Genomic DNA, 14,342 nt, shown 5'->3' on the forward strand with positions numbered 1-14,342 from the left:
CTTTCTTTAATGGCGAGTTTATTTATTTATTTACTTCGCCTGTTTCTGTTCATTCGAAACGACAAACTGCTTACTAGTACAGTCATGCTCATCGCATGACCTTAGCTACTGTATGGTGTGTCATAATTTTAATTGGCAGAATTTTTTTTTTTTTTTTTGTAATTTGCTGATCGAGCTGTAAAGGATTCAAAAATATTCATGGATGGTGCCGAGTGCCAATAAAGTATCTCCAATAATAATTATTTGAGAAACATTTATAATAAAATTGATTGACCAAATATCACACATATTACCCAGTTTTTTAAATATATCCCTGCCAAAAAAATAATAAATCAAAAGACTACAGTTTTTTGAGAATTCCAGATTTATCTGGACCGCAACGTGAAATAGCGATTCCATTCTTGGGGGCCGCCATTTCAAGTTGCAGCCCCGCAAAAAAAAAGTTCGACCAAAATTTTAACTTTAATATATTTGTTTATACTTTCTAAAATGGAAAGAAAAACTAATAATTTGAATATGTTAAAAAAACATCAAACAAAATAGATAAAACATCTTATAATTTAGATGTACTAGAAGGACTCCGAAACATTTTTTAGACAGAATTTTTCTCGGATGTAAAAAAAAATTAAATATTTCTTGATGTGTTACTGGAAGAAAATAAAAATACTTTGGTACTGAATTATCGTGATCCTCCTAGTACATTCAAATTGTAAAATATTCTATTTATTTTTGAAAAAAAATGATTTGACTTTTGTAATGATGACAAGGATTTTTTTTTCAAAATAGATAGAGTATCTTATAATTTGAATGTACTAGAAGGGCAACAATAATTTATTTATTTACTAGAAGTGATTTTTAAACCAGGATTAATAATTCAGATCCAAAGTATATTTTTTTTATAGCCAGAAAAAATCTTGTCTGAAAAATATTTTAGAATCCTTCTAGTACATCTAAATTATAAGATATTTATCTATTTTATTTGATGTTGTTTCTAACATATTCAAATTATTAATTTTTTTTATTTTTGAAAGTATTATACAAATATATTAAAATTAAAATAATTGGCCAAATTTTCTTTTTGCGGGCCACAACGTGAAATGATGGTCTCAAAGAATGGTGACGTCATTTCACATTGCAATCCGGACAAATTTGAAATTGTGAATATTAATGGTTTTTTGGTTTTTTTTTTAATTTGGGTATATTTAAAAATTTCGGCACATATTATATATATGTAATCCGTCATGTCTACACGAAATGTTTGCATTATTTAGACTTAAATTTCATATGCATGTGTACGTTAAGAACTAACAAAATCAGCATAATATATTTTGTCGAGTTAATTTTCTTCCATCTCTTAATATTTAATAGAACGATATTAAAATCATAGTTATGTATGAAATTAAAATATGAGGAGGGATCCAATTACACATTTTTTTAGTAATACCGGATTACACTCTATATTTACAAAGTCCAAACAGTTTAAAAATGAAAAATGTAATTCGGTGTCACCAAAAAAAAGTGTAATCGGATCCCTTCTCTTAAAATATATACAGCGGGTTAAGCTGGCCTGTTGATTATGAATGAATCAAACAATTGTTACAAAAAATTATTGGCGTCGATTCTTCTATGATTTTAATTGAAATATACAAATCTAGACACGTGGATAACTCAAGACCCAAACTCATTCAAATCCAAAATATCTAAAACTTGGAGTAGCCTAAATGGGAAAAATAAAGGGAGAAAAAAGACATATCTCCATCGAATTAATTGATCCAAATCTAAAATAATCTTAACAGAAATTTAGATGGTTCTAACATAAACTCTCTCTAACTACATTGCTGCAAGTGATTTAGCTGCACACTAGAAACATATGTGATTATCTGTGAGAATATAAAATGATTATTGTTGATAGTAAGCTGACATAAATTGTTATTTTTGATGGTATGTCTATTACCGACAGAAGTATGCAAATACTTACATATTCTAGTAAATAACTCAAAAAATAAAAATAAAAATAGTGAAAAGAAAGGAGGCAAAATATGCACTAGCAGGAGTAAATAAAAAATAAAATTAGAAATGTTATATTTTGTTTATAATTAGTGAATTTTAATTAAACAAACATCATCAATTCTTAAACTGTTAGGCATTAACTTTTAAATTGTTCAAATCTTAATTCCGAGCATCAATTATTAGTAAAGAAATGTTAATGTTTGTCAAATAAGCCATGAATGTTTGATGGAATGGGCACAATTCTTAGCGTCCTTTTGGCATTAAAAAAGAAGTAATATGAATGTAGTGATTTTAATGTTGAGATTTTTTTTGATTTTTTTTTTTTATGATCATAACATTGGAAGAATTAAAAATGAATATCATAAAAAAATTACAATATATTTTGTTGAGACACATCACACATGGCACCATGCAAGTGTGGTAACGGACGAGCTAATTAGTACAAAACGTGGAGAGGATTATTAAAAAACTCTAAAAAGATGTTTGCACTCTGGAGGTATATAAGTGCATCTTTAAAGAAAGTATTTAACTATAGCTAAAAGAATTCTTCAAAATAAAAATGCTCCCTAAGAAAATTACTTGTACGATAATATTTTTTTGTGATATTTTGAGTGATTTCACTTGGAAATTTTATTTCCAAATTTCGATGCGTCTTTAATGAATTTAATTAAATTATGACATTATCTGGCTAATGCTATGTGAAAAAAAAAACTAGTTTAATAGTTAGTATGAACATTAACTTAAAATTTCTAATTTATTTAACAAAACTTTGTACTGGCGTTTACCACTTCGGTTTCAGTAGAATGCGTACTAAAATTAATGTTTCTTTTCTCAGTGAGGAGTCATCAAGTTACAATTATTTTTGAGTTACAACAAGTTACCATAGCCGTTTTTTACATTTTCAAAGTCCAAATCGTCGATCCAAACCGTGAGATGTGATCTCTACAATAAAATGTGCTTGGAGAACAAATTTTCCATTTTTTGAATTTTTTTTACTATTTATTAAGATGAATATAAAAACTAGTCAAATTCATACCATTGAAATTTGTACCCATCTTAATAAATAGTAAAAAATTTCCAAAAAATGTAAAATTTGGTCTTCAAGCACGTTTTATTGTAGAGATCACATCTGATGATTTGGATCGATGATTTGAAATTTAAAAATGTAAAAAATAATTGTAATAATTTGTTGTAACTCAAAAATTATTGTAACTCAAAAATTGTTGTAACTTGATCCCTCCTCTAATTGTCTACTTATAGCATAGATATTAAAAGGCGACACAACATGTTCAAATTTTTAATTTTGATATTTTTAATGCTTAGATTAGAAAAAATGAAAACCAAATAACAGTTATTACCGCTAATAAGCAGAAAAAATTAACGGTATCGCATTTTTGTTTGCAAAATAAGTGGCATCACATTTTACCCGTCTATTCAAGGCAGATCAGGCACAAAGTCAGCAGTAACCAACTTTAGTTACCAACGAACCAGCGTCTTCTGAGAATCCGTAGTCCTCTTTTATACAGTCCACAGCGACATCACATGCCTCATTAAACGTCCCCCGACCGCCTCCTCCAACCTCTCTCCAATACTATCCGCCCCTCTTCTATCCATCCTGTACTCTGTTTTGTTCCCCCACTCCTTCCCCATCAACTCTTCTTGACTTTCTCCTTAGTCTTCCCAATCTATATATCTATGCTCTCGCATCTACCTCACTACTACTAGCGCACCTTCCCCATGCAGTAAATAAACCAGAGAAAATCGCAATTTTCTTCCTCCCTCTCTCTCTCTTTCCCTCTTTGTTTTGGAATAATGGCGGCGGCGCTTGAATGCTGGTCCGGTCGTCCAAGCACGGACGAAGACGTGGTACTAGAACAAGTCTTGATGAAGGGAAACGACCGATCTGAGGCCTTTCCTTCTTCCGGCTACTCCACCTCTTCTTCCTCCGCTTCTTCTCCTAGGACATCTCCCAAGGCGTATTCTACGAACAGCTGCGCTGGATCCAATGCGCCGCCTCTGAAGAAGTGGCAGAACCGGTTCAATGGGGCGATCTCCGCATTGAAGAACTCGCTTAGTTTGGACAATGCTCCGGCAGCTCAGCAGCGCAATGACCGGCCGATCTGGGCTGGTATTGTCAGAAACCTGGCCCAGCTCTATCCGAAGAATAACCAGTTGCCCGATCGGCTCTTGGCTAATCTTCGCCGACATTTTGATTCTTTACCCAACAGGTGTAGTATTTTTGCTTTTAAGTCATTGTTTACAGTTGCAAATTTAGAGAAAATCAGATAGTGAAAGGAAAGGAGAGAGGGAAGAAAGAATGGAAGAGATTTGAAGTGGAGATAATGTGAGGCCCAATGGAAACAATTTAATGCATCTTATTTCTTTTTTGTTTGTTTGAATAATGCATCTTATATCCCAGAGACTGAATTAGACCATTCAGTTTCCATCTAATTTATTAGTAACTGTTGTCAACTTTAGTCTTTCTATAAAACTAGTGGTTATTCCTCTCTACTTTAAACATATCTTTAACATTTTTCACTTTTGCTGTTTCTAATTACAGCTATGCACAAGCCGGTTTTGACATGAAGGATATAGCTTTACATGCCCGGTTGATCGAACAAGCAGCTAGTGAAGACCTACCATCCATTCACATCCAAGAAGTCGAACAAAGCCACTTCAGCAATGAAGGATCAGTCTTTAAACTCACTTTCGCATGCAATTCGCCCCTCTCCTGGCAAGCCATGTCCGGCTCTCTCGACAGCCCCTCTCTCTCTTGCAAGAAAATCCAAATCTTCGAGAAAAAGGGCCTAACATTGGGAGTGGTCACTATCATTGTTCAACCAGGGCATGAAGCCATGTTCAAATCCCGTGCTGAAAATGCACTAAAATCGGCAGTGAAAAGAAAAAAGAACAGCACAGGTGGTGTGAAGCTCCCGTTTGGGCTTTGCGGTTGCCAAGAGGAGAGCTCGAGGAACTGCGACGAAGAAAGTCAACTTGATGGGGAAGAAGGTCAGGTGCATGGTAATGAGTCCCAGAGGCGTACACAGCTCCCAACCCCATTGCCAGAATCTTCTGTTGTGGTGTCTATTGATGAATGGCAGACCATCCGATCAGGCAGCGAGGAGATTGGAAGGTGGATGTTGAACTCTGACGAGGTGGAATTTCTCGATTGGGTAGGATCCTGTTCGTACAAGGGCATGTATAGAGGGAAGAAGGTGTGGGTCAAGAAACTCAGGGGGTGTGAAATGGGTACAGCATATGAAATCGAGGTAAGGCAGGATTTGTTACAGCTGATGAGCTGTGGGCAGAGAAATATCATCCAGCTTTACGGGGTTTGTTTTGATGAGAGTCATGGATTGTGTGTGGTTATGAGATTGATGGAAGGGGGCTCAGTTAGTGAGGTAATTGAGAGGAACAAAAGATTGAGTACAAGGGATTTGGTAAAGATTGCTTTGGATGTGGCAGAGGGGTTGATGTTTATGAATAATCATGGGGTTGCATATCGGGACCTTAACACGCAGGGGATTTTGTTGGATCGGCAGGGGAATGCTTATCTAGGAGACATGGGTGTTGTTACACCTTGTAACAATGCAGGAGAGGTCACGGAGTATGAGACAGCTGGGTACCGCTGGCTAGCCCCTGAGGTTAGTTTGCTTTCGTTAGCATAATATTTATTTTGCGTTGGCACTCCACTTCAATTTTTTAGTTGCTTTATATGAACTTGCTATTTGATTAGTACGCCTAAAGTTCTTTTTCTCTTTGATTGAGTTTTGTCTGAGTCATTCACAAACAAGTGATTAGAAAATAATGAAAATATCTTTGTAGAACAATAGATTTGACAGCTGGAAGCACTTTGATGAAACAAATGTGGATTTCTTTGTTTACCAATGGGGATTGCTAATAGCCTCATTTAGATTGTTTCATATGCCATTACAAACTTTTATCCAAGTTCCTCTCCTATCGAACTTGCTTTGGACTTTTACATAATAGAAAACAATCATGAAAGTTTCATTCAAAAACTGCTACTGACTTTTGGTCTTTGAACTGAACAGATCATAGCCGGTGATCCGGAGAGTGTGACAGAGACATGGATGAGCAATGTGTACAGCTTTGGCATGATTCTATGGGAGATGGCCACTGGAGAGGAAGCCTACTCCTCTTACTCTCCAGTTCAGGCTGCAGTTGGAATTGCAGCATGCGGACTTCGGCCCGAAATACCCAAAGACTGCCCTCAATTTTTGAGGTCGTTAATGAATAAATGCTGGAATAACAATCCAGCAAAACGGCCACAATTTTCAGAAATTATTAGCATCTTACAGAGGCAAAATATCAGATAGAGGCAGCCTCTTATGTACAATTTTTTTTTTGTCCGCCCTTTTGTTAGCTTCTTGTTATTATATGGGTTTATCTTCTTTCTTAAAGAGTGAAAGGGTACATGTGGAAGCGTTTTCTTTCTGGCGCATTTTTCTAGCCACCGTTGCTCATATAACTCACTTATAAAAATATGAACAGCAAAGTATATTTTTGGAAAAAGAGACGGTTCATCAAGCTCTTTCTCTTTATTACTCTTGCATTAAATCATACTATTGATTCCTATGGGTATACGTTTTGGAATGTGAAAAAAGGTGGGAAAGAGAACACTGAAAAAATTAGCTGTTTCTTGACTACTGTCGCATAAATAGGGAACTGCAGACCAAACTCCGGCTTCTCTGATAAAGTTCAGTACATGAATATGGACATGTAACATGTCACATGTTACATTTTGGGTATTTTCCCAAGGTCTTTGTGGATTGTTTTGTTGACCTCTCATTATTAGATGCGTTAAGTTGCTACAGTTAATACTTGATTACATCTTCCATTCATTTGGTTTTATCGTTTTTTATTGAACTCTATCAATGCATTTGCTGTTTCTTTATATTCCTATTGCATGTTGTCATGTGTTCCCGTCGACCATGGTATGTTGTCTTGATAGAAATTAATTAATATAATCCTATCAGTCTAATCTCCTGCAGATCCTTCTTTTTGTGTGCTCCCACTTGCTGCGTCCCCCGTTATAGATGGCCGATTTTAAAAATCCATATTTGTCCCACATTAGTAGTTGGAATCTATCCTCGCTAACCCCTATATTTCAATAAACATAATTATTTTATCGAAGAGGTCAAAGAACAGATAATTAAATTTGGGGACGAATTTGACGAAATTCATTCCCTGTAAGTTTTCGTTAAGTGGTATTCTGTGCAGGGATAAACAGTATAGAAGGATTGCTGATAAATACAGAATTCAGTTGTGTAATTCTGTTGGTATAAATTTTCAGAATATTCAGATAGTTAGAAATTAATTAAAATAAATCAAATTGAAATAGAGTTATTCGGATCGTGTACGAAACATTTTCCTTAAGCGTATTCCGTCTCATCGTGCAAGATGGAATCGCAACCAAGATAATCCGGAGTTGTTGCTTCTTAGGCATGCCATGGAAGCAACTGACGATAACTCCGCAATATCCAGCATAGATCAGAATAATCAATCAAGATAAATAAAATATTATGTGGGAGAGAATCTATGTTTTTCCTTGGATACAAAACGAAGAGAAGGGATGTATATCAAATTTGAGGGATGTATACAAAATGAGATAGAGAGTGTAATTACTTTATTTTTGTTTTTTTCCTGATACCAAACAAAGAAGAGAAACAGAGCTATTTATAATCATGAAGAATTGCACCTCTTAATAACAGATATTAACAAAAACAAAATTCAATTAATTATAGAGAATGAATAGAGATTAATAGCTTGTTTAATTATATCTGTTATCACATAAAATACGGAAATAAATAGAGGCTTGATGGCACCTCTTCAATGTTTCCTTTAATGAATAACGGTTATAACTAGGAAGAACCTGAAATTGAATTAATTAGATATGAGGATTTTCATATTAGTCCTCAGCTTAACAAAATATTACAAACGGTGATTTTAACAATTTTGAGTTTTTTGAACTCAAGTTCCAACAAATTCTACCACCCAAAAGAGTAACTTTTCTTTCCAACCCTCTTAACGCGGCCATTTTTATTAATAACCCAAAAAAAAAACGTTTTTACCAAAATAACCACAAAATCTGAGTTTTTTCAAATATAACCAAACCGTCAGGGATGCTGGCGGTCTTTTTTTTTTTTTTTTTTTTTTTTTTTTAGAGATCTAATTTTTTTATATTTTCATTTGTGAAGTTTTAGTTTTTTTTGCTTAGGATATTTGCCAAAAAATTAATTAGAATGTTTAAAACATAAACGAAATTTTTATTAAAGAACTGGGAGTTTAAAATTAAAACAACTATAATATTAGTCTGAAATTTTGAAACAGTCAGACCTAATCGAATTAAAATAATTTATCATTTATCTCTGAATTAATTATTGAATATGCTAGATAATATAACTGTAGTTCTAAAGTAGTCTAACAAGTAAAGTTCACGAATACAATTAAAGTTCAATTATACAACTGAAGTTCACCAATATTCATAACTTAGTTCAAACCAAACAGAATAAGTTCATCCAAGCAAAATAATAAGTTCATCTTTCACGACGTCGGAATAAACCTAATAGACGAGAAGATTTTCTGGTGCCAGCTGCAGGTGCGGCAGTACTTGTAGACCCTTGGCTACTAGATGATTGGGTCGCAAGAGGTGGTTGTGGTCTACCAGTTGCTTCAGCAACAACTCTCGCATTTTCTCTTTCATTGTGTTCGTTTATGGCATCTGAACATAACAACAGAATTCAGTTATTAATATAATAAAATCATAAATTAATTCCGAAAAATGCTACATACCTGCCCTGCGCCTGTCAGAAACGGAACGACGAGCCTGATTTCCCGATGGCCTCCTACCACCCATCTCGTCCATGGTCATTATAGCACGTTTGTGTCTCCTCCTCCCCTTCCTTATCCATCCTTCTGAAGGAAGTATTCTATCACCGACATACGCAGGCCACTCGTGCTGGTTGGCATAAGAATGGAAAGATCCACCCCAAGTAGAAGCAAGGTAATCGGTACGATACATGTCAGCGACATAGTGATCCTCGCAGAAGTTTCTCACTCGGCATACCGCCATCACGTGACTACAAGGTATGTGTGTTAGTTGGGGTCCTTGGCATGTACATGTCACCTCTCTTGCCTCTTGGAATTGCACTACGTACTTGAAAGCCCTCTTCACAAACTCCATAGTGCCATCTGGTCTACGGCTGGAAGGAACATACTCATTTGGATTGTGCACTTCGAATTCTGTACCATCATTACCCATCGGGATCACGGTCATAGTTGCACCTTTGTTCCTGTGTTTTCTTAGTTTCTCCTCCACCCTTGTTGAAAATGACTGGTTCATCCTTATTAATTCTGCGGCCTTAGCACGCCGTTCCTGAAACCAGGTATTTAACTTGTAGAAAGTGTCTTCTACAACTGCAGCCACAGGCAACGTCCGGCTCTCCTTGAAGACTGCATTCAGCGATTCAGAACCGTTGGTGGTCATAATTCCCCAACGGTAACCTCCATCACGTGCTTGATATATTTTCTCGTATGCTGGTGGCTCTTGGACATCTCTGGGATTATTTTTGCCCACCTTCATTAAGTAGAGATTTGCTTTCGGCATATACTACATATAAATAAGGAAATAAAATAATATAAGTAAACAATTAAAATAAAAATATGTCCACAAAGTACAATAAGACATGTAAACAATTAACAAACACATACCTTTGCAAATTCTCTACTCATCTCTTCCACCCTTCTCGACTTCTTTTTTTTGCAATTACGTCTGAATGTTTCTAGGACCCATATATCGTGTCCGGTTGCCTTGCTAAGGTTCTCCGCAACGTGTTGCATACACAACCTGTGCACACACTCGCCAGTGTGTGTTGACCAACCGTATTCTTCACGATCAAAAACATATTTTATTCCTTTGTGCTGGTATGATATTACAGAGAAAAACTTTGTTGGCCCAACCACCCGTCTTCTTAAAAACTGCATAAAGAATCCCCAGTTCTCACCATCCTCTTTCTGAACAATTGCAAACGCCAAAGGCAACAGCTGGTTCTCAGCATCATATGCACATGCTATCAGTAGCCTCCCCTCGTAACGGCCAGACATGAAGCATGCATCAATGCTGATAACGGGTATGATGAATGGCACAGCTTGGATACAAGGACCAAAAGCCCATGCTATGCCCTTGAATTGTTGAACTCCCTCTATTAGTACTCCATTCTTGTCATAAATGGAGCCATGCCACCGCTGAAATACAGTGCTGGGATTTGTACTTGCCATAGCCTGGAGCAATGGTGCCAGATAGTCGTATGAATCCTTCCAACTACCGAATATTCTGCAAATCGCAAGTTCACGACCTCTCCACAACCTGTTATATTTTGGGATTACATGTATGTATTTGTGTCTGACGGCCATAGCCACCGCCTTGATGCTCATAGATGGGTCCAACTTAATGTCTGCCTCAATTGCATCGGCAATTAGTGATGCTGTCAGGTTTGAATGGTCTGTCCTTGTGGACGCAGACTTGCATGTATGAGGTGCTTCACACTTTTTAATTATCCATGCTTCCCCCGAACCCGCAGGGGTTGCACAAAGGCGAAACTCGCAACGAGGGGCATTTTTGCATATCACAACCAATCTTTTTGATTCCCTTTTTTGTAATATACATTCCCAGTTGCCGTGAACATGAGTCTCATGGATTTTCTTTACAAGTTCATCTATGTTGGTATAGACTTGCCCTGGGGCAAGTTCACGATTGTATACAACACGAGGACCAAAGAAACTAATGTCAGCCTCTTCAAAAGATGTGGTATTGTTGAATGTGGCGACAGGATGCCTATTCCCCCGACCCCTGATTGGGAATTTTTCTTCCCTGGACAAACCTGGTACATTTGCATCACCATCTGATAAGTCATCAGATTCCCAAATTCCTTGGTATTCATCTCCAGTTTCCATTTCTCTTTCCGGTATGGCATCAATAACATCAACATCAATATTAGTATCATTTCGATTAACGGATAACTGTATCGGTACTGACTCTGGTATAGCTGGAAATGTAGGGATTATGGGTGCTTGTCTGGGTGGTGGTGGTGGGGGTACAACTTCAGTAAACTCACGGGAGTTATGGTACCCCGGGTTGTCATAACAGGGACTGTGGTACCCCTGGTTGTCATGAGGGGAGTGGTGGTACCCCTGGTAGTCATGAGGGGAGTGGTGGTACCCCTGGCTGTCATGAGGAGAGTGGTGGTACCCCTGGCTGTCATGAGGGGAGTGGTGGTACCCCTGGCTGTCATGAGGGGAGTGGTGGTATCCCTGGCTGTCATAAGCCGAATTGTCATAACCTGAAGGTCCAGCAGGGGGAGCCCTAGAAGGTCCAGCCCCAGCCGCACTAAAAGGTCTAGCCCCGGCCTGGGGAACCCTCCTGGAATATAAGTCTATCATCGCGACCCCCCTAGACTCAAATTGTTGGTACACAGCCTTCCACAACTCCTCATCTGTTATAGGAAAACTCACAAAGTAAGGTCTACCCGCCCCAGCCCGTTGTGTGTCAATTCGGGTAGCCAATTCTAAGTCATACCGGTTGGGGTTTATACCAGTCTTTTCGTATACTAGTTGCTTAAGTTCAATAAATGTGGTTCTTTCATTAACCTGCAAGTCGAATGAGGCATCTTTCGAGTAATACACGCCCTCTACACCCTTAGTTAGCTTACCGCCCACGTACAGTGCAACCAGCATTTTGTCCTTAACAAACTACATTTAAAAAAAACATTCATAAGAATTACAGTATAATAGATTCATTATTTTTTGCAATTCAAAAGTTAATTACAATATTAATTAAAGACTAATTTATAGTATTTACGGACTGTGGGTATAATAATTATTAATTAAAAATTAAACAGAAAATAATTAAATAAAAAATAAAATACCTGTAGCAATCGCATCTAAATCGCCTAAAATCGCTTCAAAATCGCCAAAATCGCTCTCTCTTTCTTCTCTGTGGTTTAATAAATGATACTGTGTGCTGGAGAGAGAGAGATAGAGTGGTTATATGCCAGCATACTGGACCGTCAGGATCACTGGCAGTCTAGTCCATAGTGGACCGCCCAGATCCCTGGCTGTTTTAATTCGATTATCTAGCATATTCAATAATTAATTCAGAGATAAATGATAAATTGTTTTAATTCGATTAGGTCTGACTGTTTCGAAATTTCAGACTAATATTATAATTGTTTTAATTTTAAACTCCCAGTTCTTTAATAAAAATTTCGTTTATGTTTTAAACATTCTAATTAATTTTTTGGCAAATATCCTAAGCAAAAAAAAAACTAAAACTTCACAAATGAAAATATAAAAAAATTAGATCTCTCTAAAAAAAAAAAAAAAGCAGACCGCCAGCATCCCTGGCGGTCCGCTATAGAAGTGGACCGCCAGCATCCCTGGCGGTTTGGTTATATTTGAAAAAACTCAGATTTGGTGGTTATTTTGGTAAAAACGTTTTTTTTTTGGGTTATTAATAAAAATGGCCGCTCTTAACGTTTTCTTCTTTTATATACCATATTTAATTTGAAAATATCCCAAGGTACCAGAATAAAATTCACTCGCGAGGACTGGACCATTTCCCATACTGTTGATAAAACGAGAATGACATTGCTTGTAGGGGATACTGAATATTTTGGTTGGGATGGACCAACTTGCAGGGAACAAAAGCTGTAACGAGTACTGTATTTTTCAAAATACAAAAGAGCGAATTTAAATGTTGGGCAGCTAGGATAACGTAGAAGTTTCACTTAACTTCGCTCTCAGGATTGTCCCCGTCAAATCAATCAAGCTAGATAGCTAATAATTATTCTTAGTCTTATATCTTTTAATTCTAGATTCACTTGTCCGATTGGCTTTAGCCCAGAAACAATGAACGACCACCAACACAAAGTCTACTACCCTTACACTCACTCGAGATAGAACGGTAGCACAGTTGACTAGAGAAATGAAATGTTCGGCAACACATGGAGAATTAAATAATCTGCATTAAGAAGAAGTTATTTGATAGGCTAAAGAAAGAAGCAAGGGATTAAGATAACTAAAAAATTAAAAGAAGGAATAAAGTAGGGGTGTAAATGGATCGGATAATATCCGATTTCGTCCGATCCGAATCCGAATCCGGAAAAGTACTTAAATTATCTGATTCGTATCCGTATCCAAAAAATGATAACAGATACGGATACGATAAGGCATTTTACTATCCGTATCCGACCGTTTATACTTTAAACCACAACAAATGTGATATATGTTTTTAAATTGATTTAATAAATTGCATATTGTACGAATAATTTATTAAATTGTATATAAATATATATTTTGATGAACAATATAACACTATGACATAATTAGTGACTAATATTTTAATAATATAATAGATGTTTTGTAACTAACAAGTTAATTATGAAAAATATCCGTATCCGTAACATTTAATACCCGATCCGTATCCGTATCCGAGGCTATCCGTATTCATATCCGTATCTGAAAAATTATAACGGATACGGTAAGACCACTATCCGATCTGTATCCGACCGTTTACACCCCTAGAATAAAGTGCTTTAAGAAAGAGGCAGGGGATTAAGATCTGGGCAAAAGAAACCTAAAAGAGGTTGTCTTAATCCGCATTAAGGAATTGATGTTTGACAATATTAAGCGGCTAAAGAAGCTAAAGGAGGCTCCTTTAGCAGTTTAAAGAGGCCCTTGCCGAACAACACCCTTAGAATCAGGAGCGGATCTAAGGCTTAGTCAGCCACCCCTACGATTTCAAAATTTTAATTGAGGAGGGATCAAGTTACAACAATTTTTGAGTCACAATAAGTTACCACGATCATTTTCTACATTTTCAAAGTCCAAATCATCGATCCAAACCGTTAGATGTGATATATACAATAAAATGTGCTTGGAGTCCAAATTTTACATTTTTTGAGATTTTTTTACTATTTATTAAGATGGGTACAAAAACTAGTCAAATTAAGACCATTGAATTTTGTACCCATTTTAATAAATAGTAAAAAAATGTCAAATTTGGTCTCCAAGTACATTTTATTGTAAAGATCACATTTAACGGTTTGGATCGACGATTTGAACTTTGAAAATAAAGAACATGGTTGTGGTAACTTGTTGTAACTAAAAAATTGTTGTAAATTGATCCCTCTTTATTTTAATTATATGTATAGGAATTTAATTGGATTTTGTCTTCTTTTTTTTAACTTTCTATATAGTCTAGCCACTCTTAATAAATAATAAATGTTTAGTTGTAGTATAGTGGTTAAATTTTT

General features: G+C 36.1%; 1 protein-coding gene across 1 annotated transcript; it reads left to right on the forward strand.

Annotated features, from left to right (window-relative positions):
* Positions 1-3,633: 3,633 nt before the first annotated feature.
* LOC144556018 (Protein kinase superfamily protein) lies at positions 3,634-6,555 on the forward strand. Its single transcript, XM_078304490.1, has 3 exons — positions 3,634-4,238; positions 4,571-5,654; positions 6,063-6,555. The coding sequence occupies exons 1-3, from the start codon at positions 3,823-3,825 to the stop codon at positions 6,345-6,347; spliced, it is 1,785 nt and encodes a 594-aa protein (XP_078160616.1). The 5' UTR covers positions 3,634-3,822; the 3' UTR covers positions 6,348-6,555.
* The last annotated feature ends 7,787 nt before the right edge of the window (positions 6,556-14,342 follow it).

The sequence above is a fragment of the Carex rostrata genome, chromosome 6 (genome assembly GCF_964058835.1).
Source record: "Carex rostrata chromosome 6, lpCarRost1.2, whole genome shotgun sequence".
Classification (NCBI taxonomy): Eukaryota; Viridiplantae; Streptophyta; class Magnoliopsida; order Poales; family Cyperaceae; genus Carex; species Carex rostrata.